This window comes from Rhinopithecus roxellana, chromosome 6, assembly GCF_007565055.1.
Source record: "Rhinopithecus roxellana isolate Shanxi Qingling chromosome 6, ASM756505v1, whole genome shotgun sequence".
In the NCBI taxonomy this organism is placed as follows: Eukaryota; Metazoa; Chordata; class Mammalia; order Primates; family Cercopithecidae; genus Rhinopithecus; species Rhinopithecus roxellana.
The window spans coordinates 89115338-89141711 of record NC_044554.1 but is presented as its reverse complement, the minus strand read 5'-3'; the positions used below and the strand labels follow the sequence as shown (position 1 = coordinate 89141711).

At 40.4% G+C, this 26374-nt stretch overlaps 1 protein-coding gene and 1 pseudogene across 4 annotated transcripts in view; one reads left to right on the top strand and one right to left on the bottom strand.

Moving 5' to 3' along the window:
- SEPTIN7 (septin 7) overlaps positions 1-12346 on the bottom strand; it is a 104848-nt gene extending 92502 nt beyond the window's left edge. Inside the window, exons 1-2 of one of the 4 annotated variants that reach the window (XM_010361129.2) lie at positions 12008-12292; positions 11009-11010 (exon numbers count right to left, since the gene is read on the bottom strand). In XM_010361129.2, the coding sequence (XP_010359431.1) occupies positions 11009-11010; positions 12008-12068 (63 nt within the window). In that variant the 5' untranslated portion in view covers positions 12069-12292. Of the gene's footprint in view, positions 1-830; positions 836-11008; positions 11011-12007 lie in introns of all 4 variants that reach the window. The other 3 variants (XM_010361131.2, XM_010361128.2, XM_010361130.2) reach the window with 3 other exon arrangements.
- A 217-nt stretch (positions 12347-12563) lies between these two features.
- Positions 12564-26374, top strand: part of LOC104660692 — a 39441-nt pseudogene continuing 25630 nt past the window's right edge.

The following is a 26374-nucleotide window of genomic DNA, read 5'->3' as shown; positions in this document are numbered from 1 at the left end:
GAATGAGAATCGCTTGAACCCAGGAGGTGGTGGTTGCAACAGCGAGCCGAGATCACACCACTGCACTCCAGCCCGGGTGACAGAGCTAGACTCTTTCCAAAAAAAAAAAGGAATAATGAACATTACTCATTATAAGCAGGAAAAGGTCAAACCAAGGAGGTGCTAAAATGATAGCCTAAAAGTCTTTAATATATAAAAGATTCATATGGCAGTATACGCGCAGCTAGCTAGAAATCTGAATTCCAGTATCTGCTGTAACTTATTTGTGTTCTGGTGGGTAAATTACACAACCTTTCTGAGAATTGTGTTCTGGTGGGTAAATTACATAACCTTTGAGCCTTAGATTGGGATAATGTTGTAAGGTATATATAAAACAATTAATATAAAGGGTTTGGCACGTCACATACAGTAAGTACAATAAATGACAATAGTACAATAAATGTTATAGTAATTGTGCTACAGATGATAGTTATTATTAATGCCTCTGGACTTATATCTTGCAGAAAAGTCATTCCCAAACCTGGCTATAATCAGAAGAATATGGGGAGCTTTTGATTAAAAATAGAAATCTGCGCCTCGGTCTAGAAGTAGGGAATTAGAATCTTGCTAATAGAGCCCAAGAAATAATACTTTTAACAAGAGCTCTAGAAGCCAATACTATAAATAATAGATATTTATTTTACTATAATAGGTAAGTTATTTTGTAAAAGTAGTATTTTAGGCATTGTAATTTTTAAATATTTATTTATTAAATGAAGTGGGAAGAGACTGGAAGCCATAAGAACAATGAGGAAACTACCCTATGGGGGAAAAAAAGGTCCTTTGTTCACCTTAGCTAGATTCTAATTGTTAAATGAAATCCACTACCAACCAACCAGAACTAGAATACACATCCTTCAATTAAAAAGCAATGGAGCCTCCCAAAACTTTCAACACAGATTCAAATAAAAGATGTTTCCATTAAGCATAAAACCCCCATACCTTTGACATTTCCCTTACCCCTGGCAAGTACTAATGTTGATGGTGCATTTATATCATATATCTTGCTATATTTGCATGTCTGTAGTACTATCTCTGCATTTCCTCTGTGTTGACCAAATGTTTAGCTTTCAAAAAGAAAGGGATTTCAGCTTTTCAGCAAATCCAAAACTATTCCAAAATTTCAAAAAACATGGGGAGAAAGGGATGTGGGGCCTATGTCTATGTAATTACCTCTCTAACAGCACAGCACCATGCACTAACACAAACTTAAGTATTTTTGGTGGGTCTACTTGCCAGCTAAGTCATTCTAGTTATCTTTTTCACCCATAGTTGAAGTTGAGTTAGCCATCTCCCTAAACATTTCTCTTGTTTTTTTGGAGACAGAGTCTCATTCTGTCACCCAGACTGGAGTGCAGTGGATTTACCCTGGCTCACGGCAACCTCTGCCTCCTAGGTTCAAGCAATTCTCCTGCCTCAGCCTCCTGAGTAACTGGGATTACAGGCACCAACCACCATTCTGGCTAATTTTTTTGTTTGTTTGTTTTCTGTTTATTTTTGAGATATTCAAGCGATTCTCCTGCCTCAGCCTCCTGAGTAGCTGGGATTATAGGCACCCGCTACCACGCCAGGCTAATTTTTGTATTTTTAGTAGAGACAGGGTTTCACCATCTTGGCCAGGCTGGTCTTGAACTCCTGACCTCATGATCCACCCGCCTCGGCCTCCTGAAGTGCTGGGATTACAGGCACGAGCCACTGCGCACGGCCTTAATTTCTGTATTTTCAGTAGAAACAGGGTTTCACCATGTTGGCCACACTGCTCTCAAACTCCTGACCTCAAGTGCTCTGCCCGCCTCAACCTCCCAGAGTGCTGGGACTACAGATGTGAACCATTGCCACCATGCCTGCCTCTTAATAAGCAAGCTTCTAAGCCCCACGTCCCACCTAGTGAGTTACAGAGTCTCCAAAAGCGTTAAGCATTAGAAACGTTTCCAATGCTGGTCCAGGGTTTAGGAGCACTAACATACCCCTAATTACAACCTTAAAATATATATGTATATATATTTAGAAAGAATACAAATGACTGAAATAATTTATTTTTCCCCTCGTGGTTAATTTGTTTAAATTAATCATAAAAGAAATCAAGTTTATATACTAAACTTTTATTATTAGAAATACTTTAAAATGTTAATATTTGAGAGTACATTAGTTCCTGGAAAATTTTTCCTTGTATAGATTACCTCATACCCCAAAATGCTACATGTACTAAATAAGATGGTACTCTCCTTATTTTTTAAAAAAACAACATAAACAGAAAGAACTAAGATAAAATTACCATGAGAATTTTGCCTCCTCTTACATAAATAATGATCTCACTCAAAATATTTACTGTAGTCTCTAAAACTGAAGGACAATACATACTAAAATCTTCCTCAAAAGAAAGAACTTGGCTGGGCAAGTGGCTCACGCCTGTAATCCCAGCACTTTGGGAGGCCAACGTGGGCAGATTGCCTCAGGTCAGGAGTTTGAGACCAGTCTGGCCAACATGGTGAAACCCTGTCTCTACTAAAAATACAAAAAAATTATCCAGGCGTGGTGGCATGCGCCTGTAACCCCAGCTACTCGGGAGGCTGAGGCAGAAGAATTGCTTGAACCAGGGAGGTGGAGGTTGCAGTGAGCCAAGGTCTCACCACTATACTCCAGCCTGGGTGACAGAGCAAGCCTCTGTCTCTAAAAAAAAAAAAAAAAAAAAAGAACTCATTAACTCATTACAATTTGAATGGACAATAAGAATATACAAGGATACAAAATGTCACTCCTGCAAAAAACACTAGCATAATCCTGAGTCTGAGACAACTGCTGCTGTGAAATATACCAGCAGAAATTTTAAATAAGTAAACATTTGGCCAGTGCAGTGGCTCACAATCTGTAATCCCAGCACTTTCGGAGGCTAAGGCAGGTGGATCATAAGATCAGGAGATCAAGACCATCTCTGTCTCTACTAAAAATACAAAAAAATAGCTGGGCGTGGTGGCAGGCGCCTGTAGGCCCAGCTACTCAGGAGACTGAGGCAGAAGAATGGTGTGAAGCCGGGAGGTGGAGCTGGCAATAAGCTGAGATCGCACCACTGCACTCTAGCCTGGACGACAGAGCAAGACTCCGTCTCAAAAAAAAAAAAGGAAACATTTTAGTATTACCTAAGAAACTGGAGACCTCAGTCTGTCTAACTTTGAAGGACAAGGAAATTTCACACAAATCACTTTATTCTAGTTTCCTTCAACTCTGTTCACAAATTCACTTACTAAACATAAAAATTCAAAGCACAAATGAATACATTTACAATTATCGGAAAATGCTAATTTTCCATCCTAGATGTCTTCCTAGTACTGAGACCCTACAAGACAAGTCCACTTGGATGTCCCCCAGGCCTCTCAATTTCATGTTTCAAATTACCTATTTCAAGAAATAGCATCTACTCATCTACCCATTCACTCAAGTCAGAAAGCTCAAAAATATTCTGGACTCATTACTCATCACCCACATCTTCCCTAATACCTCACAACCATCCCCCTCATGTCTTTTCCCACTGCCCTGCTTCTGACCAATTTTTAGTCCTAAACTGCTAGATTAAACTCCCTCAATTTAATGGCTCCAACCTGGTGCCCTGTCAACTCTCAACAGAGAGAATTATCATTGCGATTCTTAAGATTACCACTTTTCTTTTAAAGTCTTCAATAAAGATTTTTAAATTCTCAGCACAGCAATACCAGTTGCCTACTTACCTCTTCTAACCTCATAACCTGATACTAACAGGATTTCTCAGTATACAATAATTATCTTCACTCCTTCACCTCCTTTCCCTAATCACTCTAAGCAACTTTTAAAGATTCACCTTCTCCAGCATGGAAAAGGTATCCTGCTTTGAACTTTCACTGTATGTTCTACATACCTTTATATCATATCACAAATTTTTTACTAAATGCAAGCCAGTTATAGGGATACAAAGGTGAACAAAACACAGTCCTAGACTTTAAGCACAGTGGAGGCAGAAAAACAAAGTCAACTGCAATACAGTCTGATAAGTTTCTTTAATCTAACACCTCAGTGTTTATTATATGCCAGGCATCATGCTAAGATTTTTTTCAAATACCATCTCATTTACTTCTCGGATAACCTTATGATTCCCACTTTACAGAGAAGGAAAAACAAAAGTTCTGTTATTTACCAAAGGTTCAGTTAAGCTTTAGAATTGAGATATGAATCCAAGTCTGAATCTAGACCCGAAACTCTTAATCACCATGCCTCTATTTCTACTGCCACAGTATTTAATTCAGTTTCCCCAGTGGCCAGCACACAGCAAGTACAAAACGTGTATTTGTTAAATGAATGAACTTGATTGTTAAAGTTCTAAACCAAGGACTTAACAGCAATATTACCAATATTTAAGATCAATGTTATGGTAATATAACATCAATACGTTATTTATATAATGACAATGTCAGTACTACAACCTTTAAGTTGTAGTCTCCTGCTTCAAAGAGTTCAAAAACTAACATTGTTAGTGTATTTGTTAGATACACTAACAAATGTGAAAAAATCAATATCCCAAGTGACTCATCATGTCATAGTTGGTAACAGCAAAACACTGGAAATTAATGTCTATCAGAGGCAGACATGTTAAACAAATCATAATATATCCCATATCACGGTCTATCCATATGCTGTGATCTTGGTGTGTTGTCCCAAAATTTGTATGTTGATACTTAATCACTAGTAACCGTATTAATAGGATGAATGACCTTATAAAAGAGATGCAAGGGAGCTGCTTGATCTTTTTGCTCCTTCTATTATGTTAGGGCACAGCATTTGTTCCCTCCAAAGGAAGTAGTATTTAAGGTGCCATCTTGGAGGCAGAGACACCAAACCTGAGGGCACTGTGATCTTGGACTTCCTAGCTTCCTGAATGGTAAGAAATAGATTTCTGTTCCTTATAAATTACCCAGTCACAGGTATTTTGTTGGAGCAGCACAAACAGAATATCATAGAACAGTTATACAGCTGTATAAAAGAATAAGAATGCTCTTTATGTACTGCATGGAATAACCCAAATTACACTAACTGGAAAGAAACATGTGGGAAATAATGTGTCTTATGCTACCAAGGGTGGGGGCAGGAAGGATATATGTTTTTAACTTCCATATGCAAAAAACACCTTTGGAAGAACATACAAGAAACTGTTAACATAGGATGCCTGAGGAGTAGGAAACTGGGTGCCCTGAGGGTAGAAGTAAGAAGGAGACTTCACTGTATCTCTCTGTTTAACCTTTTGAATTTTGAACCAAGTGATTATACTACCTATTGGGAAAAAAAAAAAAAAAAAAAAAACCAGGCCGGGTGCAGTGGCTCGCACCTGTAATCCCAGCACTTTGGGAAGCCAAGGCAGGCAGATCACGAGGTCAGGACAGACCAACAAGGTCAGCTTGACCAACATGGTGAAACCCCATCTCTGCTAAAAATACAAAAATTAGCCAGGCGTGGTGGCATGCGCCTGTAATCCCAGCTACTCAAGAGGCTGAGGAAGGAGAATCGCTTGAGGCAGAGGTTGCAGTGAGTCGGGATCATGCTACTAGCCTGGGTGACAGAGCAAGACTCCATCTCAAAAAAACAAAACAACAACAAAAAACTCCCAATAAAATTTTTAAAAAGCAACCAGGCATGGTGGCTCACGCCTGTAATCCCAGCACTTTGGGAGGCCAAGGCGGGCGGACTATGAGGTCAGGAGATCAAGACCATCCTGGCTAACCTGTCTCTACTAAAAATACAAAAAATTAGCCAGGCGTCGTGGCGGGTGCCTGTAGTCCCAGCTACCTGGGAGGCTGAGGCAGGAGAATGGTGTGAACCCGGAAGGCAGAGCTTACAGCGAGCCAAGATCGCGTCACTGCACTCCTGCCTGAGTGACAAAGAGAGACTCCATCTCAAAAAAAAAAAAAAAAAATTAGCTGGGCATGGTGGCGCATGCCTGTAATCCCAGCTACTTGGGAGGCTGAGGCAGGAGAATCACTTGAACCAGGGAGGCGGAGGCTGCGGTGGCTGAGATCGTGCTATTGCACTCCAGCCTGTGCAACAAAAGCAAAACTCCGTTTCAAAAAAAAAAATTTTTTTTTAAAAAGCAATTTCAGAAATGAAAACAGAAACATCATAACATCCATGACCATAGCTTTCTTGATTGCTATGGTGTCAAAGTGTCTGATACTTTTTTGGAGTCAAATATTTGTTAAATCAATGAACAGTTTACAAAAGTTTCAAATTACCACTGCAGGAATATTTCAAATATATTTTATAAAGAATAGCAAAACTGGTGGAAAATGGTTTGATTTTCCTGAAAACAGTCATCAGAGCCAAAGATTTTCAGGGCCCTATCCCAGGCCTATTGTTTATCACAGTGTGAAACACCACGAGAATCTGTATTCTTTGAAAAACACCACGATGATCATTTTATTTGAAATCTTATATAATAAAGAAGTTACGGGGATGGGGAGACTTTAGAAAGTTACCCAGAAAAAAACACTTTAAATGAATCAACTGTATACATATATCAGTAAAGCTGTTAAAAACAAAAACAAAACAAATTCATGGCTATTAGAAATCTTATCAGTGGTTACCTGGGGCAATAGAAGGAGAACTCCAACAGGGAACACGAAACTCTGGGATGGTGGAAATATTCTATATCTTGATTAGAATAAAGGCTACAAGATGTGTGTATGCACATCAGCAATTCATTCAACTAAATACTTAAAATCCATGTATTTTATTCTATGAAAGCATACAATAATAAAGTTACCTGATAAGTTGGAAAGCATTTGGAAATGTAGATTCCTGGGTCCCTCTCCCAGAGATTGCTAATCAGTGGGTCTTTTAGTGGGAACCAGTTAATCTGCATTTTTAACTCCAGGCCATGGCTGACCCTTCAATCATATTTTGGAGAACAGTGACCTAGCATAATGTTCTATGTCCAGTAATTACTGATCACGCTTTGCAAAAACATATAAATTAATGATAAACTTTTAATACAAAAAAACTCTACGTAATTTTGATTCCCAAGTTTAGGAAATACTAAGAATACTAAGTGGTAGGAGTTCCAGGAAGAAGAGGTAAAAAGTAAGACAGTTAAGGAAGCTTGTTCCTTCCAGTGCAGTGGTTCTGAACCAAGGATGATTCTGCTCCCCCACGTGTCATTTGGCAATGTTTGTAGACATTTTTTTCATTTCACAACCGGAGAGAGCATGTGCTGCTGGCATCTTAGCACGATGACAGAAGGGATGCTGGTAAATATTGTACAATGCACAAGACAGCCCTTCCCTCCCCCAAATAATGATAAAACCTCAAATGAGAAACTCTGACCTGGAGCCTCACCTCCAATAAAGCTACCAGAAGTAGTCAGTTGTGACCCAGAGTTAAACAAAACAACAGAATTAACATGTTACAACTTCAGGAAAGTCCATTTTTTACTTCCAGATCAGTGGGGAAGGAGGAAGAATATCATCTTTATATTTTACATAAGGCATACAAACATTGAATAAAATGCAAATGACACATGAATACCTAAGACTTAGAAAACTTCAAAATAATGTAAGCAGGAGCAGCTTTAGGCAATCCCCCCAATCACAGGGGATACTTATGAATTCTCAGCTTTCAAAGTATAGTATCTTTTAAAGTTAACACTGGCCTAAAATATAATACTGCACATAAACTTTAGTATAACAGTCTGTTGCTGCAGCATAGTTTAACCTAGTGATATGCAAAGTGTGGTCTGTGGACCAGTGAGCAGTCTGTGAATTATCAGTTTATGTCAGAGAAACACAGAAATTTAGAGCATAAAAATGGAAATTTTAATAGCAGAATAATTTTATGTCTGTTGAAACTAATAATAAAAAATTAGGGCTTATAGTTTATCTTTCTTATTCCATTTCCACTTTTCTTATCTGCAGTATAGTCATGCACTGCATAACAATGTTTTGGTCAACAACGGACAACATTTATGACAGTAGTCCCGTAAGATTACAACGGAGCTAAAAAAAATCGTATCACCTGTGATGACATAGTAGTCATAAGTTCATAGTACAGTACATCTTTTTTTCTATGCTCAGAAGCACAAACACTTGGCCGGGTGTGATGGCTCATGCCTATAATCCCAGCACTTTGGGAGGCCGAGGCAGGAGGATCACTTGAGGTCAGGAGTTCCAGATCAGCCTGGCCAACATGGTGAAAACCCATTTCTATTAAAAATACAAAAATTAGCTACGCCTGGTGGCAAGTGCCTGTAATGCCTGCTACTTGGGAGGCTGAGGCAGGTAAGCACCTGTAATCCCAGCTACTCGGGAGGCTGAGGCAGGAGAACTGCTTGAACCCAGGTTGCGGTGAGCCAAGATTGTGCCACTGTACTCCAGCCTGGGCAGCAAGAGCGAAATTCCGTCTCAAAGAAAAAAAAAACCACACTTACCATGTGTCATAATTGTCTACAGTAGTCAGTACAATAACAAGCTGTACAAGCTCATAGCCTAGAAGCAATAGGATACAGCCCAGGTGTATAGTAGGCTCTACCATCTAGGTTTGTGTAGGTATACTCTATGATTTCTCAATGTACCCTATTGTTAACAATGCCTAACTGTAGTTTTTAAAATTATAATCTAACCTTCTCAGACTGATGTATCTAGTGAGTAGCAAAGCCAAGATTTGCATCCATATCTAACATCAAAGCCCATGTTCTAAATCATTATTAAGATTTTGAACTCAAACCCCAATGTGTAATCCCTACATCTGGATAGCTGGACTGCACCAAGAGTAAGTCACAAGGATTTAGTGTGTGTCTGGCCTACGGCCTTCAACACTTAATGCCAGCCAAGTTGTCTCTTTGGCCCCTCTTCCCGAAGCCCATGCTCAAAGTTTAGTCTCCAGATCTCTGATGATGCAAAAGGACACATGAAGACAAAAACAAAGAAAAGATTCATCCTCAAGGCCTAAAGCAGAGTCACTGAATGCTACTCTTTTCTTTTGGAAGCCACCATAGTTGCTGGCTATGGGGGATAACATCCTCTCAAACAGAAGTAGACCTCAGATCTCTCTAACCATGCTAGCTACATGGAGTACAGGATAAATGAATCCAAAATTAGAAAAAGTCACACGGACTAACAGTCTTTAATTTTAAAGTCCTCACACCAAGACCTCCAGCCTCTAACATAAGGTTTAAAAGACCTTACATTTGACTCATCCATACTGTACATTTTGACCACGATGCCCACCCAGTACATAATACCTGAAAGAAAATTTAACCTCCCTCAAAATATTAAGTGCAGTGTCCACTAATGGGTCACAACCTGCAGTCTTCAAAATACTGCTGTTGAGTTCAATGGTCTACATTTAACAGTATGCTCTCATCTCAGCGAACCAAACCCATAATCAAACTACCTTAAAATTCTACTCCTTAAAACATAATTTTTATTATTTCTATTATATAATAAAGTTTGTCTTTACAATCCAAACTTAGTACAGAAAAAGAAATATACAAAAAGTTTTTTCTCAAAACTTAGTAAAAGACATAAATCATTAATTTAAAATGCTCAACTTCTAATCAAAAATTGAAGATAGCCTATGAAGTCAAAATGTGAAACACATTTCTCAGCAGGCAATTTAGTCGGGTAGGAATTCACTATCGGCAATTCCCAGAATACAGTCTACAATGAATATGTGTATCATCAAATTATAAAAGTCTGCAACTAATCTGCTCTACCACTATCCTTATTCTGACTGGTCCCCTCATCTGATCACTCTCCATTACTGAGACCTTAGAAGACAGAGATGTAACTCTTCTTCCTCCCTCTTCTCCCCAAAGCTTTGTTATTGTTGTTGTTGTTGTTCTAGCATATTCCTCTAAATTCTCCTAGGGTCTGTAAGGATTCCTAACTTGCCTTAGATTTGTTCAGAACTTCTGGCATGGATTTACTTAAAATTACTTCTATGGGAAAAAGTGCAAATCTGAACAACCAATTTTATCACAAATTTCTGAAATACAATCTTTTAACACTACCTTTCATGTATTATGTATGCATCAAGTATCTCCAAATCAAAGCCTGCAACAAAAATTGTTAAGCTACATTAGAAAAAGACAATATCCTTTCTTTTTAAAGGATGAGAACTAATTAAAACCAACTTAACATAACTTGCTGTTATTTGTTGTGAACTTGAATTCTGTAAGCCTAAGATGTGGTATAATATGTGGTATTTTTAATAACTGTATTATGAAGACCTGGTTCCATCATGTTGTCCCATCACAAAATAAGACAACGCTACCATGCAAATCACCTATGTAGCTTCCACATTTATTTCATAGCTTCACTCAACTCTATCTCCTTTAGTCCCACCCATGAACAGCTGAATGGGATGAAAGATTGTTTACTGCGCTCCTGCCGCCGTAACCCCCCTCCCCAACAACCACCCAAACACCCCTCACTCATTCCCTTGCAGTCTGAAGAAATAAAGAATCCAAGCAGCAATAACTGACTTGGTCATTGTTTATATCCTCCCTTCAGTCTATCAGGATTCCATAAATTTCATCCCTACCTGTACACCTGAAGTCTAAAATACTCTCCTCCCCAAGTTTGCACATAAACTTTAGGAGGAAAAACTGGCTATACTCATCACCTGCAGGTGCATAAATATGTAAAACAGGTTAAATGCTTAGGGATTTAGATTACCTGTTCATTTAGATTCTCAGGGGCACTAAGAAAGATATTCTCTTTCATCAAAATAACAAAGCCACAAGAAAGAATTCTTAAAGCTGAACTATTTAGCAATAAACTCTCAAGAATTGTAGTTAGTTATTATTTCAGTAACTAAGAAAACACCTGGATGTCACAAATTCTTTCCTAGGACTGTAAAAACCGAAATCTGAAACAGTGTACTCTTCAAAAGTAACTTAGCAAATGGAAATGTCCTAGAAAAATCTCGGTTGCTTATTTCTTACTATACAGACAGCTGAAATGGAACTCAGGAGTGGAAAATGTGAATGAAATGGCCTGTTCTTTTTCCAGTATGTGGGGGAGGAAAGGAAATGAAAGGGCTCCTTAAAAGAATAACTGAGAATATTGAAATATTTTCAAAAATTAATTTCCCTCAACTTCGCCACTCCACATCTCCGCTCCCTCCCTTTTCCAGGGACCCTTTCCACCCTTTCTACCTCCTCCGGGGGGCGCCCTTCCCAGGCGTTCTTTTTCCTCTACTCCTAAAAATTAAGCCCAAATACCAAACCAAACTACCGATTCTCCGTTCTCAAGACTCGCCCGCCATCCACCGGCCTTCCGGGCTGCGCCTGGAGAGAGGCAACCCCGAGAGGCGGGAGGAGGAGCGGGGAGGCGACGCGGTCACTGGAGTTGCTGCTGCAGCCGCCGCCGCCGCCGCCTCCACCGCAGCCTCAGCCTGGTGCATCCTTCTTCCTCCCTCCCCGCCGCCGCCCTCCCGGGCTGGCCCACACGGCACCCTCGCCCGAGCGCTCACACTCGTCCCCACCCTCCTCGCCAGGCCCACTGCCCCATGAAGGGACTTCTGCCGAGGGGGATACGGCCGGGGACAGGAGGAGCGGGGCCGCGGGCGCCGGCGGGCACTGGAGGAGGCTGAGGGAAGGCGAAGGGACGGAGAGAAGCAAGGGCAGGGCTGAGACCACCGCGCTCAGGCTGCTCCGGCCGCGGAGGCCGCGGCTCTCCACCCCGGGCAGGGGGCCGGCCCGCCGCGGCACAGGAAATGCCGCCGCCTCGGCTCTCCTCACGTTCAATTCAAACTGTCACCGCCGCCGCCTCCCCTCCCCCCGATCCCGCCGCTGCCGCGCCCGGGCCCGCCGTCGCCCCCACCACGGCTCCCCTCGCCGCTGCCTCCTCCTCGCCTCAGGGCGTTCCCCAGCTCGGTCCAGCAGCTGCAAAGCTTTCCGGCATTCGGAGCTGATGACCCCGAGTCGCTGCAGCCCGAAGCTGAGACTCACCCATGGTGCTGCTGTTGACGCTCCTCTCCTCAGCAGCAGCGGATCTCGCACTGACCGACATCCCCTCCCCCCCTCCGCGACCAGCCCCGGCGCAGCGCAGCCCGCCGATTCTCCAAAGGCGCCTACGCCGATTCCGCGGCGTAGCGGCCCGGCGTCGCTGCCCTGCTTACGCACGCTACAGGAGACGGACTCCTCTACTGGCTCTCGCCCGACTCCCGCTCCCTCCTCCGTCCCCCGCCCCCTCAGACGGGGCTTCCGGGCCGAGCGGAGGCTGGCTTCCATCTCGCGAGATTACCCGCTCCCCAGCTCCGCCGCCTCGCTCCATTTCGAGCATGACTTCATTGGCGTCAGCAACGTTTTGCTGTTCGGGTTTAGCCGCCATGTTTAAATTGGCCGGATTTCGCACCACTGAGGTCATGGATACTCGGGCCTCTTTGCGTGTTTCTTCAACACTGCTTTTAAGGTTAACCGCGTTACATTTGTTGCAGAAAATCCTGGTAACGCTGAAAAGGACTAGTCGGTGGGGTGCGAGGGTGGGGTCTTGCCCGAATTAAAGATGGCCGCAGTCAGTTCTGCCCCGTGCTATTTCACGTCAAGTTTTGGAGCTGCTGGAGCCTCCCGGTTGGCCTCAGCGCCTCCTTACGGAATTGGCGTAAGGCAAAGAGGCGCGGCTGGAAGAACCAGACTGAGAAAGTGCCACAGGGCGGGGGCCGCATCCGCCCCTCAGCTTCTAGCTACTGACCCGACGGCTTTGTGAGTGAAAGTGAGGAGACACTTCGAGGCAGGTGTCTGTGCCCCCATTCATCCCTATTTCCTCGGCTACCTTGACTTTCGGGGTGAAAAGTGAGGTTAGGCCCTGTTTCCCCGACCCTTCTCTCTCGCTGTCACTTTGGTGGCCTGGCACAGCCTCAGAGGTCGGCCGCTGTAGCCCCCATTGCGGACTCTGCTGCCACCTTCGTATTGGCTCACCTTGTTGGGGCCCGATTCAGTCCTCTTGGAGCTCACACTCCAGTTGAGGAAATGAACGGACACAGGAGACTACTGGATAACAAAAGAGTAATAAAGGGCTACGGTTGTGTGAGTTTCTACTGTAGCGATGAATGTCGCTGTCATTGGAACCTTCCCCAAGTGCCTTCTAGTGAAAGCCTTTCTTCACTCGGAATAACCTGTGGTCTTTTGTACGTTTCTTGAACGTAATGGCTCTCTCGGTTGTATTCTTCATGCACATGTGTTACTTTTCCTGTTTAAGTACATGTTAAAGAAATGTGTATGTTCCTGTTTAACGGCATGTTAAAAAAAAAAAAAGTATGTGTATTTCTAAGTTATGAGCACGTGCAAGAAAGTTCAGAGCAGAAGAGCTTATATTAGTGAAACAATGTCTACTAATAGAATGGATGAATAAGTGTCATTGTTGAACGAATTGAACATACACTAAACAAAAAATCAGTGAACTAAAGCTACCGTTTTTCATATGGATAGAGTCATTAATATTGAGGAAGAGAGGAAAAGGCAAGTTGCAGGAAGATGTATATATGACATACCATAAATAAAAGTTTAATAATTACAAAAAAGTAAGATCAAACTAAAAATCGTATAAGGAAATGATAGATAACAAATTCAGAATACTAGTTACTTCCAGAGAGGAACAGAAGGGAATGTAACAAGAAGGGTTCATTTGTATCTATAACGTTTATTTTCTACCGGAAGTATCTTGAAAATGTGGCAAAACATTAAGCTAAGTAGAGGGCACGTGGGTGTTCACTTGTAATTATTTCCTTTACTGTTCTATATACTTGAAATATTTCCAAGTAGTTTTTTTTTTTTTTTAAGAAAAGAAACTTACAGAAGCAACTTATTTGTATCTTGTTATTTGTGCCATTTCGTAAGTCTACATTTTTACTGAACTGCTTATGAAGTCTGTTACAACTTATCTGTTCAATCATTGCTTTAAGTTTCTGAAACTTCAAATGAACTTTTACTTTGGGAAATGTTGTTGAATTTTTATTTTTGAAAGAAAGCAGTGTAGCAAGGAGGGTAATCCGGAGTCAGACTGCTTGAGTTCAAATCCCAGGTCTCTATTTATTAGGCTTGCAACCAAGAACAAGTTACTTAAACTTTTCTGTGATCCAGTTTCCTTGTCTGTAAACGGAGATAATACTTATCTAACAGGATTTTGATAAGAGTTAAATAGACTAATACATGAACACGGTGCGCAGTCAATGCTTAGTAAATATTGCCTAAATACAGATTATTTTAAAATATAAAATTAAAGCAAATACTTTTATTAATATAACCTAATAGTCTAAAGGAAGTAAATCTTTGCCTCCCATCTCTATTGATAATATTTCTTTGAGGAAGATCTCTTAATGGGTATGAAAGAGGTGAATTGTGTTATTTTGTGCTATGAAAATGGATAAATTCTTAATATAAATAACATTAAATTCCTTGCCTGAGGTTTGTTCATGTTCTCATACAAACTCCACCCCACACTATGATAGCTTCACTCTTTTTCACTGAAAATTACATGGAGTGGCCAGGCGCGGTGGCTCATGCCTGTAATCCCAGCACTTTGGGAGGCCGAGGTGGGCAGATCATGTGAGGTCAGGAGTTTGAGACCAGCCTGGCTAACATGGTGAAACCCCGCACGACTAAAAATACAAAAAATTAGCCAGGTGTGGTGGTACATACCTGTAATCCCAGCTACTTGGGAGGCTGAGGCAGGAGGATCACTTGAACCCAGGAAGCGGAGGTTGCAGTGAGCCCAGATAGCACCACTGCACTCCAGCCTGGGCTACAAGAGCAACTCTTAAAAAAAAAAAAAAGAAAAGAAAAAAAAATTATACGGAGTGTTACAGGCATTGAAATAATGATATTCTGAGGAACTTTCTTTGTAGGGAGGTTTAATAGCCAGTGTTCTACAATGTGTATACGTGTGTGTGTTATGGAAATTATACGTGGTGCATGAGGAAAGAGAATTGTATTGATTTTATGATCTTTTTATTGCACTGTTTACTATATTTGTTAATAAAATATAGCCTAGACTTTAACCTACTGATTCAGAAACAGGTTTAAAAAAACTGATCTGAAATTCTGGACAGACCGTATAGATGGTTTCCACCACATGTTTACGGTGTCCAAACTCAGGTGGGCCTTCAACTTTACCAAGCAATGCTTGTTTCCCTAGTTGTCTCTCTCTTGTTTTCCACAACAGCCACTTCTGATTTTCTCCTTATTTTTCAAACCATTCCCCTCACTTATTCTCAAATAAGAGAATAGAAAAAAATAGAAACCATCATAGAGGAACTCAGGCTGAGCATGGTGGCTCATGCCTGTAAACCCAGCACTTTGGAAGGGCCAAGGCGGGCACATCACCTAAAGTCAGGAGTTCGACACCAGTCTGGCCAACATGATGAAACCCCATCTCTACTAAAAAGACAAAAATTAGTCAGATGTGGTGGGCGCCTGTAATCCCAGCTACTAAGGAGGCTGAGGCAAGAGAATTTCTTGAACCAGCGAGGCGGAGGTTGCAGTGAGCCAAGATCACGCCACTGCGCTCCAGCCTAGGTGACGGAACCAGGCTCCGTCTCAGAAAACAAGAAAAAAAAGAGGAACTCCAACAACTTTATGCCTCCATACTCATTCTTTCGAGTGTCGCAATAGATTAGGTACCCCCCTGTCTGAGGCACATATCTCTGCCAGTTCCCTGTATTCCATCTCTTTGTGCTCATTCTCTAGATTCTCACTCCTCCTGCCTTTCCAGGAACTGCAGTCAATGGGTTCTTTATTCAACAAGCTTCTGGATTCTGCAACTACCACTCCACTGAAATTGTCAACAAGGTCTCCAAGAACCTCTGTGTTCAACCTAGTAGACGCTTTGTCTTATTTTCCTTGACCTTTTCTGCAGCGTTTGATACTAGAACCCTGGCCTTCTGCATTCATATTCCTTGATCTGTGAAACCACACTTTCCTAGTTTTTCTCCCAGATCTCTGTGTCTTGATTTTACCTTTCAGGACCCCCTTCTGGCTGTCAGATATCCATGAACCCCAAAGTTGTGTGCAGTTTGTTTCTGTCTCACTTTTTACATTCTCCTTTATGTGGTTTCACTCACCTCCCTGGCTTCAGCCACCATATATTCACTAGTAACTCCTAATGCAAATTTCTAGTCCAGTTCTCTCTTCTGACTGCAAATCTACGTGTCTTACTGCCTTCAAAATATGTCCTGATGTACCAAGATATCTCAAAAATCCCAAACTAAACTCTTTATTTTACCAGCTTTTATGTTTCTAATCTCTAAGTGGTATCATCAACCCAATTTTGTAAACCAGAAATATGGGTATAATACTCAGCCCCTTTCTCTCTCTTACCTCCTACAGCCATTAGAAAGTCCTATCAGTTTTTCCTTCTTAACTCTAATTTTCCATTTCTCTCCGCTTCGTTACTATTCTATTTAAGCCAATATTATCTCCTGCCTCAACTCCTTGCAGTAGCTTTTCTGGCCTGTTATACTACAACTCATCCTTCACTTTGTACCCAGAGTGACCTTTCTAAACTTTAACTATGTCAGTCCCCTGTTTAAAGTCTTAAAATTTTCCCTGAGGAAACTTGCATGACACATTCCCTCATTTCTGGCTAATCTGCTGTACCTTGCTCACTCTGAATCCTAGTAAGCCCTACTGCTCCCACTTCACTCTCCTTTTTACACTTGCATTCCTTACCTGGCTTTTCCTTTTAAGTCTCAGCTTAACCACCATTTTCTCTAAAAGTCTTCCTTGATCACCAAAAACTAGGCTAGGTACCCTCTCACCTCCCATAGTATCTTGTGTTTACTCCTATGGTGGTTCTAGTAGCAGAGTTTGTAAATACTTGTCTCTCTTCCATTTAAGAGAGACAAGTCTAAGTCTAAACTCCTTAAAGTCAGGATCTCTTGTCTTGTCCATCTCTGTAACCTCAGCACCTGGCCCAGGATATGGTATTCATTACTTTATTCGACAATTACTTCTTGAGTAATAATTGGATACTAGGCACTAGCACAGTGGTTAAAGTGTGGAATGGGAAAACCTCAAGAGGGATTCTCTTGAGACATGCCAAGGGGTCAATGTCTTACAAAAATAAGACGTATTTTTTACCTTTTTCGTTCCCATTCTTTCATGAGCACACAGTGTCATTTTCCAGAGACTGTGAAGTGTGATATTGCAACAGCTTGAATGCAAAAACAAAATAATCCAGCTACCTTCTATTAAGCTAGACATTAAAGGGGTTTGCAAAAATGTAAAGCAATGACACTCCAAACGGTTTCTTTGTTGTTGTTTTGGAAGATACAGTTATTTTTCATCAAAATATATTTCTTACATTATCATGTAACGGTTTACTGCTATTTGATGAATTTTAATGAATTGGTTTTTTAATGAAGTAATATTTTAAAACACTCAGTTTTAATTTTTAATACAGTAAATATCAATCGATATATTTCACATAAAGAAACACTCTTTGGGGTTCTTGATAATGTTTGAGAAAGTAAAGGAGTACTGAGACCAAAAGTTTGAGAACTGCTGCACTAGCACATATGTGAGCTCAATGTAGACGTGTTAAATAATTAGTGAATGTCAGTTTGCCAAAACTCCGGCACACAGCTGCTTAATGTTTCTTAATAAAGGTACCTCCCAAATGCCCAGACTTCATATCTGAACAGGTAAAAATATTGCCCAGATTTAGTATTTGAATATGCAAAATGAAAGTATTCTTTAGGTCAATGTGCTTTGTCAACTATGGAGTGTTATGCAAATATTCTTCTTTTAGTAATTGTCTATGATAAATATGGACCAACATTCTAGCTGGTAGTGGAACCAGGACTGCCTGTAATAACCTGAAGGTGAGAATTTTTATAGCCAGCCACTTCACATTAATTTCATTTCATCCATATAACAATTTTATGAAATAGGTATTAAACCCACTTTTTAATTGAGTAAAGCAAAGTTCAAAGAAATGAAATGATTTCCCTTTAGGTCTTAACATTTTATAAGGCTCTGAGACAAGGTTCAGAGAACTCATACTTTTCAATACATGAGATCTCAGGTGAAAAGATTTATTTCCCTATTGTCCTGAATCCTATCCTTTATTTGCTGGACATCAGTCTGGTGAGAGGGTAAGATGGTTGTTACAATGTTCAGGTACTTTTTTAACCTTTGATGCAAGAAGAAGGACTAGTGAATGGTATTAGGTCCATGTGAAGGTTCAATTTGAGGGCCAACTCAGAACGTAACAGTAAAAATGAGATGGCACTTCTCAGAGAACAGATCTGTCCTGTTTTCTACGTTACCAAAAATTAGCACATATGGTCAGGTTGAGTGGTGGAGGTGAAGCGTGAGACTTCAGGTGTGTATTTTATGAACCGGGTTAGGCAATCTACAATATTTTGCTATTAACAGTAACATCCAAGTATCCAAAAAGCCCTTGAGTGCTTTATATTCCTCCTTTGAAAGATATTGGAAGAGGATTGAGAAATTATGTGGAAAAGAAAGAGCCGTTAACTAAAACTTTTTTCTCGTGAAAATTAAAGATATGTAACTTGTTCATAAAAGCTGCAACTAGGGCTGGGCACGGTGGCTCACGCCTGTGATCCCAGCACTCTGGGAGGCTGAGGCGGGTGGATCACGAGCTCAGGAGTTCGAGACCAGCCTGGCCAACATGGTGAAACCCCGTCTCTACTGAAATGCAAAAATTAGCTGGGCGTGGTGGTGCACGCCTATAATCCCGCTACTGGAGAGGCTGAGGCAGGAAAATGGCTTGAACCCAGGAGGCGGAGGTTGCAGTGAGCCGATTGTGCCACTGCACTCCAGTCTGGGTGACAGAGCAAGACTCCGTCTCAAAAAAAAAAAAAAAGTTGAAACTAATTTAGTTCCATATGAATTTTTTTAAGTCAGATTTAAAATATGAAAACTCTTCATTCAAGATATAGCCAGCCCTCCGTATCTGTGGGTTCCACACCCATGGATTCAACCAACCACAGAAAAAATTTTTTTTAATTGTGTTTGTACTGAACATGTACAGACTTATTCTTCTCATTGTTCCTTAAGCAATATAGTATAGCAGCCATTTACATAGCACTTACATTTTATTAGGTATTATAAGTAATCTAGAGATGATTTAAAGTATAAAAGAGGTTGTGTATAAGTTACATGCAAGTACTACACCATTTCATAGAGTTGGGCATCCAAGGATTTTGTCATTCATGGGAGGTCCTGGAACCAATCCTCCTCTGATACTGAGAGACAACTATTACACAAGAGAAATATTCTGCCATTCACAAAATCTTGTTTAAGTGTCATGAAATACACCAGGGAATCAAGGTAGGTATGGTTTAAATATTTTTGTATTTAACTTTTGAATATTTGAAAATTGTACATTCTAATGTTAAGTTCATGATTAAATAGCAGTTATTAGAGGAAAGTTCTCTTGCGATCAAAGAATCTAAAATAATTGACAATGTTAATGTTCTGCAAATTCAAGGGAATATTGACATGCCCTTTTATAGATCAAGAATCTGTAAGGTACAGGAAGTCAGGTGACACTTGCAAGACTGTGGAACTAATGAACAAAGTTTTTTTTTTTTTTTAAATAAAGCCTCATAGCTTTCTTTTTCTTTTTAAAAATCAAACTTCACCCCACAAAGGCAGAAAAGCCAAAAGACATAGTAATAATAACAAAACAAAAGAAAATAAAATGAGAGAATCATACAGCTTGAAGCCCGAGAGATTTAAACAGACAGCAAAAAAGCAGAGCAAATAACTCCTGTTCTTAAATTAGTCACCTCAGGAAGAGTTTTTCTTTTTCCCACCAGCCAAGGAGGGAAGGGGGAGGAAGCAGTGCAGAAATAGGATGTTTGAATCCAGACTGCCCCAGGGGGCCGGATTTATCTCAACTTATCACTGGAGGCTCAAGGAATTTTCAAATTCCAGGACTCTTCTGGAACCTTAGTTCTAATGCAGATAAGAGCCTCACTTCCCTCTGAAGACTCCGTATCACTGGTAATAGACTGGCAGCACGGTTGCCTCAGGGACCAAAGGAAGAGACGAAACCATTTACCTCGGTATTCTCTTGCCAATCATTGCCTTGTTGTAGAGCTATCCAATCTGATTACACAGTAGAAATACCGCTAAACACAATACTGGAGAAAAATCCAAAGTACATCAAAGAAAATCTATTATAAGTGGAAAAGGCCATTGTTGCCAACTCCCTTTGGCATTTTCCTACCGTTGACTCAGAAACTAACTGAAATAGGAAACAGGGACACATGGTTCTATGGGAAACCAGCTGCCTTCAACATCCAGACTTAGTATATTGACTTTGGCAATAATTGAATGCCTCCTGCACTAGAAGAGACTCCTGAAACTGAACGGAATTGAACTTTAGTAATTTTATGTAGATGAAACGTGAGGTTAGAACCAGGCTATGATTTCAGCAAGCAATAAGAACCTGCTCTCTCCAAGTTGTCCTTTCTAGCGTACCTCTGATGAGTGACTGTTTCCTGAAGATGCACTTCAGAGACCTCATATCCAGGAAAACAGGAAATTTGGAGAGGAAGCAAATTAGCCTGTGCCAGACTGATCCACTTGATTTAAGCAAAGCAGTTGCATTGGATTACCATGGAGACTGACTGGTAGAGGACAAATGCTTAGTAATAATTAAAATATTATAATGTGTCATTACTCCCCTCCTTCATGAGGCTCCCAACAACTCAGAGATTCTTTCCTGTACTGTATCTCTAATCATTTGATATTGATTGGATCCTATTTTAGGGAGGTACTTAAGCATCTATTTTTTAAAAAAAGAGCAAATGATGGTGTTTGTGATTGTTATCCATGATGTGTTCCTTTTCATGCGTGGAATCATGATTGTGATTTATTTATGGTTTTTGGTTGATACTCCTTTTTCTTTTATTTTCTTTTAGAAATTTGGCAGTAAGTGATAACATCTTGCCAGCCAAACACTATAAACAGATAAACAGATTTTATGAAACCAAAGTAATTGTCATTTTTATTATCCAAAATGGTAGCAATGCAGCATTAAACACTGATGTTGAACTCTGGATAGTTCCCCTCAGGTTCTTATTCCCAAGACTACATTTGTATCCTAATAGACTCTTAATGTCTCAGAGTTGGAAGAGACCTTATAATTCTAAATCAGCTACCAAATTCAAGAACTTCCTCAAATATGATTTTTTAATGTCATGTATACAGCCCACAATAACAACTATTGAAACTATAAATGTTAGAGTTTGAATTTAAATGAAGCAGCTGTACTGCAGATGATATAATATTACTGCCTAACTGTGGTTCACATATGGCGTGGACATAATTCCCTTTCCCTTTCACGATTTATGACACACAAGTGAGCAAACTCTTCTGAAATTTTTGTTTCTGATAAAAGTGTTCATTTAATTGTTCATTATTTCAAAATACATTTTTGCTTTGAGCTAAATGTCCATGACATGCAGATGCTATCAATGAATGCTAGACAACTAAAATGTTTTCTCTTGTAAAATCTAGCTGTTTTTGCAAATCTATGAGCAAGCATGACCGTGGGTTACTTTTGCTATGAGACTGCAGACCATGGGGTAGACTAAATCTTAGTTCTCTAAAGCAGAACCTAGCATAATATCTTGCACATAGTAGGCACTCAAATATTTATTGGAAATAATTGCATGTATTTAGGAGGCTTATATGTAGTTTAGAAAATAGAGTAGAAAAAACAGCACCAAAAAGGGACAAAAAAAAGTTAAAAAAGTGGAACTTAAGTATTGCAAATAGCAAGAAATTGTTATATTGTCTTCATAGTTGCTCCTTAATTTATCTCCAGCTTCCATTGCATGCACACACAAACACATTGAGAAAAAAGGAAAAACAACAGTTCCTACACAATTTCCCCCCAGATTTCAAATCTGGCAGAGACTTCTCTGTTTTTAGCATCTGCATGACAGACAAATGAAAGGCTTGGCTAACTCTGCCATTGGCCAGGTTGGGTCAAGAGAACAAATCCCTCTTTACTTTTTACTTTTCGTGCTTCAGTTCAGCTGCTTCTAGCCCCTCTCCCTTCTGATCAGTTCTAGACAAAACGCAGGCCTGACTCTTAGCTTCCCAAGATATGTACTAACCTATTAGTGAAAAGTATGCACAAGCCTTCCCAGACATATGGTGCTCTTTTTTTCCCCCCCCCCAATTTCTTTTTTTGAGACAGAGTCTTCCTCTGTCACCCAGGCTGAAGTGCAGTGACGTGATCCTGGCTCACTGCAACCTCCACCTCCCAGGTTCAAGCGATTCTCTATTCTCAGCCTCCCGAGTAACTGGGATTATAGGCGCCCACCACCACACCTGGCTAATTTTAGTATTTTTTGTAGAGACGGAGTTTCACCATGTTGCCCAGGGTGGTCTTGAACTCCTGATCTCAGGCAATCCACCCACCTTGACCTCCCAAAGTGCTGGGATTACAGGCGTGAGCCACCACACCCGGCCCCCTGTGGTGCTTAATCAACCAAGGTGAACTCTGAAAAGAAAAAAAGAGAAGGAAAAGATGATGAAAGTAAAGCCCTCTCTTCAGTCACTGGCAGATACTCTCTCTCTTCCTCTCTCCTTTTGTCACCAATACACAACAATCTCCAGCAAAGCAATCTTTCACTTTACATGTAAAATGATTTGATGAAGGAATAAATGTAATCCATCACATAAACAGCATACATGATTATGTCAATAGATGCAAAAAAGGCCTTCGACAAAATTCAACAGTGCTTCATGCTAAGAACTCTCAATAAACTAGGTATTGATGGAACGTATCTCAAAATAATAAGAGCTATTTATGACAAACCCATAGCCAATATCATAATGAATGGGCAGAAACTGGAAGCATTCCCTTTGAAAACCAGCACAAGACAAGAATGTCCTCTCTCACCACTCCTATTCAATACAGTATTGGAAGTTCTGGCCAGGGCAATCAGGCAAGAGAAAGAAATAAAGGGTATTCAATTAGGAAATGAGGAAGTCAAATTGTCCCTGTTTGCAGATGACATGATTGTATGTTTAGAAAACCTCATCATCTCAGCCCAAAATCTCCTTAAGCTGATAAGCAACTTCAGCAAAGTCTCAGGATACAAAATCAGTGTACAAAAATCACAGGCATTCCTATACACCATTAACAGACTAACAGAGAGCCAAATCACGAGTGAACTCCCATTAACAATTGCTGCAAAGAGAATAAGATATCTAGGAATCCAACTTAAAAGGGATGTGAAGGACCTCTTCAAGAAGAACTACAAACCACTGCTCAACAACAACAAAAAAAAGGACACAAACAAATGGAAGAATATTCCACGCTCATGGATAGAAAGAATCAATACCATGAAAATGGCCATACTGCCCAAAGTAATTTATAGATTCCATGCCATCCCCATCAAGCTACCAATGACTTTCTTCACAGAATTGGAAAAAACTACTTTAAAGTTCATATGGAACCAAAAAAGAGCCCACGTTGCCAAGACAATCCTAGGCAAAAAGAACAAAGCTAGAGGCATCATGCTACCTGACTTTATACTGCAAAGCTACAGTAATCAAAACAGCATGGTACTGATACTAAAACATATATAGACCAATGGAACAGAACAGAGGCCTCAGAAATAACACCACACATCTGCAACCATCTGATCTTTGACAAACCCGACAAAAACAAGAAATGGGGAAAGGATTCCCTGTTTAATAAATGGTGCTGGGAAAACTGGCTAGCCATACGTAGAAAGCTGAAACTGGAACCCTTCCTTACACCTTATACAAAAAATTAATTCAAGACGGATTGAAGACTTAAATGTTAGACCTAAAACCATAAAACCCTAGAAAAAACCTAGGCAATACCATTCAGGACATAGGCATGGGCAAGGGCTTCATGACTGAAACACCAAAAGCAATGGCAATAAAAGCCAAAATAGACAAATGGGATCTAATTAAACTAAAGAGCTTCTGCATGGCAAGAGAAACTACCATCAGAGTGAACAGGCAACCTACAGAATGGGAGAAAATTTTTACAATCTACCCATCTGACAAAGGCCTAATATCCAGAATCTACAAGGAACTTTAACAAATTTACAAGAAAAAAACAAAGAACCCCACCAAAAAGTGGACAAAGGATATGAACAGACACTTCTCAAAAGAAGACATCTATGCAGCCAACAGACACATGAAAAAATGCTCATCATCACTGGCCATCAGAGAAATGCAAATCAAAACCACGATGAGATACCATCTCATGCCAGTTAAAATGGCAGTCGTTAAAAAGTCAGGAAACAACAGATGCTAGAGAGGATGTGGAGAAATAGGAACGCTTTTACACTGTTGGTGAGAGTGTAAATTGGCACAACCATTATGGAAGACAGTGTGGTGATTCCTCAAGGAGCTAGAATCAGAATTACCATTTGATCCAGCAATCCCATTACTGGGTATATACCCAAAGGATTATAAATCATTCTACTATAAGGACACATGCACACGTATGTTTATTGCGGCACTATTCACAATAGAAAAGACTTGGAACCAACCCAAATGTCCATCAGTGATAGACTGGATTAAGAAAATGTGGCACATATACACCGTGGAATACTATGCAGCCATAAAAAAGGATGAGTTCATGTCCTTTGTAGGGACATGGATGAAGTTGGAAACCATCATTCTGAGCAAACTATCACAAGGACAGAAAACCAAACACCGCATGTTCTCACTTATAGGTGGGAAGTGAACAATGAGAACACTTGGACACGGGGTGGGGAACATCACACACCGGAGCCTGTGGTGGGGTAGGAGGAGGGGGGAGGGATAGCATTAGGAGAAATACCTCATGTAAATGATGAGTTAATGGGTGCAGCACACCAACATGACACATGTATACCTATGTATCAAGCCTGCACTTTGTGCACATGTACCTTAGAACTTAAAGTATAATAATAAAAAAAATGATTTGCTGAAGGAGGAAAACAATATTATACCTTGACACCAATCATTCCAGCTACTGTAGCTGTGCCATTTTAGGCATATAATTTCTTTGGTAAATTGAAAGGATGTCAAGTATGTGAAGGTAATTGAGGATGGCTGCAGAATGGAATGTATGTAGATCCTCAAGTCATTTCAAGTTTCCTGCCTACCTTTTTCTCAAAAAAGCACATGCATCAGATATGGTGAAAGTTGAGGGAGGAGGCATGGTCAGGAAGAGGGATATGTTAAGGCTCAGTTGCAAAGGTTGTGTTAACTTACCCTAGCCACTAGGTTGATCTAGGGTGATTTAATTGTCTTAATCTAAAGACTAATGTACTTAAAATGACCCACTAAAGGTGAGCTATTTACTCCCATCAATCAAAGAAAGAAGTATGGGAAAGATATTCTTGATTTTCTTCTCATTGTTTTATAGTTTATATGACGACAAGTGGGGATAAGTGAATGGGAAAATACCTTAATAACTTCTTCCTGTAATCTTAATGCCATGCCATGCCAGAATGAGATACATCAAAAAACAAATCGTTCACAAACCTCCAAAGATCCTTGAAATTCCTCAAGGTTTATAATAAACACTGTGTTAAAGAAATTGCAACAAACAAGGAGGGTAAGGGCGATGAAGGAAGTGAAGGAAGGGACAAAGGACACGAGTGGAGGGAGCAAGCTGTTTATATGATTGGACTGCAATTTATGACACAACTGTCCTATTAACAGACAATTAGGTTATTTACTATTTTTGCTGTTTCAATCAGTGCTATAATCAGCATCCTTACATAAATATCTTTTGAACAGCTTGCTCACACCTTAGGGGCCCCACATCAACTCTCTAAATCCCAGACATTCACATATGTTATGCCCTATCCTCACAAAAACTTCTCAGGGCAAGTATTACTCTTTTGTTTTCTCATGGTAGAAAACAAAGCTCAGAGAAGTTAAGTAATTTGCAAAATTTGCACAGCTAATAAGTAACAAAGCCCGATACTTGGTCTGCCTTATCATGCTGCCTTTCTCCTATTGTGTATACGATATAGAAATAAATTACTTTATCCTGTTGTGTATACAGGATATAGAAAAATTTTCATCCAGGCCGAGTCCAGTGGCTTGCACCTGTAATCCCAGCACTTTGAGAGGCTGAGGCGGGCGGATTACCTGGGGGTCCACCCAGGCTTTTAGAGTGATTCCTCTATTAGTCTTCTCAGGCTGTCATAACAAAATACCACAAACTGGGTGACTTAAATGCCAGTTAATTTTCTCACAGTTCTGGAGGCTAAAAGTCCAGGATCGAGGTGTTAGCAAATTAAGTTTCTCCTGAGGCCCCTCTCCTTGGCTTGCAGATGGTCACCT